The sequence below is a fragment of the Poecilia reticulata genome, unplaced genomic scaffold, assembly GCF_000633615.1.
Source record: "Poecilia reticulata strain Guanapo unplaced genomic scaffold, Guppy_female_1.0+MT scaffold_159, whole genome shotgun sequence".
Taxonomy (NCBI): Eukaryota; Metazoa; Chordata; class Actinopteri; order Cyprinodontiformes; family Poeciliidae; genus Poecilia; species Poecilia reticulata.
Window position 1 is genome coordinate 313,984 of NW_007615017.1, and position 3,487 is coordinate 317,470.

Genomic DNA, 3,487 nt, shown 5'->3' on the forward strand with positions numbered 1-3,487 from the left:
CTTATAAAGCGGAGTTCTGAGCGCAGCTGCCGCAGTCCAGAGTTCAAACAGCCGCACTTCAGTTTCTTTTCAGCGCAGAAAGTAGATCAGACCTGAAAACCGCTTCTTCTTCTTCTTCTTCTTCTTCTTCTTCTGGTTCTTTTTCTGCTTTTCCTTCTTCTTCTTCTTCTTCTTCTTCTTCTTCTTCTCGCTGCGGTTCGGGTTTTGCTCCTCCGCAGAATATTTGTTTTATTTTTGGCGCAGATCAGCGAGCATCGGGCCGGCGGCGCTCCAACATGTTGCGGTTGTTCCTGCTCCTGCTGGCGGTGCCGGCGCAGACGGTGAGTGGTTCCGACAGGTTCCGACGGGCCGGACCGGGAGTCCCGCGCCTTTACGCGCAGAAACTGAAGTTTCCCTCACGGCCCCCTCCAGGTTCTGTCCACCAAGGCCGTGTTCGAGCTGAAGGTCCAGACCTTCAGCAGCTCCCGCAGCATCTGCGACCAGAACCGGGACTGCCGCATCTTTTTCCGCATGTGCCTCAAACATTCGCAGAGCGTCATCAGCCCGGAGCCGCCGTGCACGTACGGGAACGCGAGCAGCGCCGCGCTCCCCGCGGACCCCGGTTCCATCTCCGGGAGCGCGCCCATGAAGGTGAACGTCTCCTTCAAGTGGCCGGTGAGTGACCGGAACCGGACCGGTTCCGATTAGGTGAACGGTTCTGTCTGAAAGGAGAATAGAAATGATTTGAAAATGTTTCTAGAAAACTGTGAAAACGAGCCGTGTGACGTCAGCACGTCCCTGACGGACTATTGATTATTGATGATTGTTCCGCCGCAGGGCTCCTTCTCGCTGATCCTGGAGGTTTGGACCGCAGACTCCTCAGGTGTAAAGTCCACAGGTAACAACAGGCTGCGGCGGCTGCAGCGCCGCGGCCTGACCGCCAGGGGGCGACAGAAAACATGTTTACATCAATCGGCGTCACATCGTTTCACTTCCTACACTTTTATTTGGGTTTTGATCATTTTTTAAAGAAATAAATGTTCTAATCATTAGGGATTCAGATAAAATGATCAAATAAATCATGTAGATTTATCTTATCGATTCTGAAAGTGTTTAGTAAGTTTTGGTTAAACTCACATCTGGCCTGCAGATACAGCAGAGGATGCTGGGAAACCTTTCCTTTGCTGACCCCAGGTGACCGTTTCTGTCTGCTTGTTGCCCAGGCGACCAGCCGCGGCTGCTGAGCCGGGCGTCCCGCCTCGGCAGCCAGGCGGTGGGGGAGGAGTGGTCGCAGCAGCTCCACCAGGGCAACCAGAGCGAGCTGAGCTTCTCCTACCGGGTGGTGTGCATGGAGAACTACCACGGCGACGACTGCGCCACCCTGTGCCGGCCGCGCACCGACGACTTCGGACATTACCGCTGCGACGCCCAGGGCCAGCGCCGCTGCCTGGAGGGCTGGGAGGGCAACTACTGCACCGAGCGTGAGTTCAGCTCCGACTCCTGTCTGTAGCTTCAGCCGTTACCATGGCAACAGGCCATCAAACCACAGTCACTTCTGGTGAAAGATGCTGTCGTTTGCTGTGTGTGTGTGTGTGTGTTTGGCTCTGAGGTCAACCTTTTGGTTTGGGCTAAACAGTCGGCCCCTGTCTGGCCCCTGACCGGCCTCGTCTGGCCCCCGACCCGCCCCTTTAACAGCGCCGTGTCCTGCGTGCGTCGCGGACGGTGAAAACAGAAACGTGCTGCTTTGTGGAGGAGCAGAGAGAGGACCACAACATTCATCCAATCAAAATACAGCAATTTTACCGACTCAGCAATAAATCTGATCATAAACATCAGAAACAAAATGGCTGTTGACGTTTAAAAATAAAACATTTTTCTGTTCGGTTGGACAAATTTTTACCATTTTTGACTCTCAGAATCACTTCAGCTGGGATAAATGATTCAAGGCTGGCAGAAGTATTCACACCCCTGAGCTTTTCCATATTTTGTCTCAATAGAATCAGGAAAATATTCAATTAGAGTTCAAAGGTGACAAACCAACAGGAAGTTTTTACAATTTGATTCGTTTTCCAGATTTGATCTTCTAGTGACTGAAAGTTTCTCCAAACAGCTGAAGTTCAGTCAGATTAGCGTTTGGGAACATTGTAGATTGAGTTTAGGTCTGGACTTTGACTGGGCCATTCTACCATGTTTAGTTTTAACCCACTGAAGCCTGGCTTTGTGTTTAGGCTCCAAAACGGCGCAGCTCGACTGAACCAGTTAGAATGTGATCAAAATAATCGATACGGATCAAATATGGTGATTATCAGTCAGCAGCAGCTCTGATCAGGCCTCGGTGTTTCAGCTGGTGTTTAGCTCCGCCCCCTGTCATTTGAAGCTCCGCCCCCTGGGCTCCAGCCTTTAGACTTGAGCAATGAGGGAAGAATATCTTCTTGTTATTTGCCTCCATCCATCTTGACATCAGCTCTGACCGTCTTCCCTGCAGAAGAGAAGCATGATGCTTCCACCACCAGTGTGATGGTGTGTTCAGTCATGTCAGTGATAATTCTCACAGCATTTGGATCAAAAAGTTCAGTTTAGTTCTGATATGACCAAAGTTTAGTTCTTCCTCATATTTTCTGTGTCCAACATGGCTAACTACTAACAGCTAGCGGCTAACAGCTAGCGGCTAACTGCTAGCGGCTAACAGCTAGCGGCTAACTGCTAGCGGCTAACTGCTAGCGGCTAACAGCTAGCGGCTAACTGCTAGCGGCTAACTGCTAGCGGCTAACAGCTAGCGGCTAACTGCCTATGGGACTTCTGCTGGTTTCCTTTTCAATGCCTTTCTTCTTGCTGCTCCTCCACAAAGACCAGTGCAGTGATGACCAATAGTTGCCCTGTGGACGAGTTGCCTGATAGTTGCCCTAGTTGCTGTGGATCTCTTGGTCTCCATCTTGGCTGATTTCTGATCAAAGCTCTCCTTGTTCAGCCTGGAGGTTCAGCTGGGCTTTGACTAGGCCGTGTCTTGGTTCCATTGGGCCAGACTCTGGGTTCTGATTGGATGGTGAGACGCTCAAAGCCTCAGCCTGCTGTAAACTCCCCGCGCGCTCTGCTGCTCCTCCATGATGCTGTTTGCTCCAGATCATCTCTGAACCTCTGGGTCATCAAGCAGCAGCTGGAATAACACTGGGATCAGATTAGATCAGATTAGATCAGATTAGATTAGATTAAATTACACACAGCTGGACTCAGTGAATCATTAGCAAGAATCAGGCAACTTCTGAAGGCAACTGGTTGAACTCAGAGAAAAGGGGGCTGAATACATTTACACACCGCACTTTTCAGTTTATTTGTAAACATTGTGTTGAATCAGGTTTCATTTTCTTTGAACTTCATAATTATATGCCACTTTGTTTTTCTTTCACATTAAATTTCTACCGGGTTTCCCCCAGTGTATCATAAGCCTGGCGGGCCGCCATGTTTTGCTAGGCACCGCGCCAGGCTAAGCATCGCGTGTTTTTACTTTGAG

The 3,487-nt window shown here is 50.3% G+C and overlaps 1 protein-coding gene across 1 annotated transcript in view; it reads left to right on the forward strand.

The window, feature by feature from the left end:
* Positions 1-163: 163 nt before the first annotated feature.
* The window catches only part of dlc (deltaC), a 231,068-nt gene continuing 227,744 nt past the window's right edge, over positions 164-3,487 (forward strand). The window contains exons 1-4 of the mRNA XM_008401989.2: positions 164-320; positions 412-654; positions 817-877; positions 1,203-1,460. Coding sequence (XP_008400211.1) covers positions 276-320; positions 412-654; positions 817-877; positions 1,203-1,460 — 607 coding nt within the window. The 5' untranslated portion in view covers positions 164-275. The remainder of the gene's footprint in view (positions 321-411; positions 655-816; positions 878-1,202; positions 1,461-3,487) is intronic.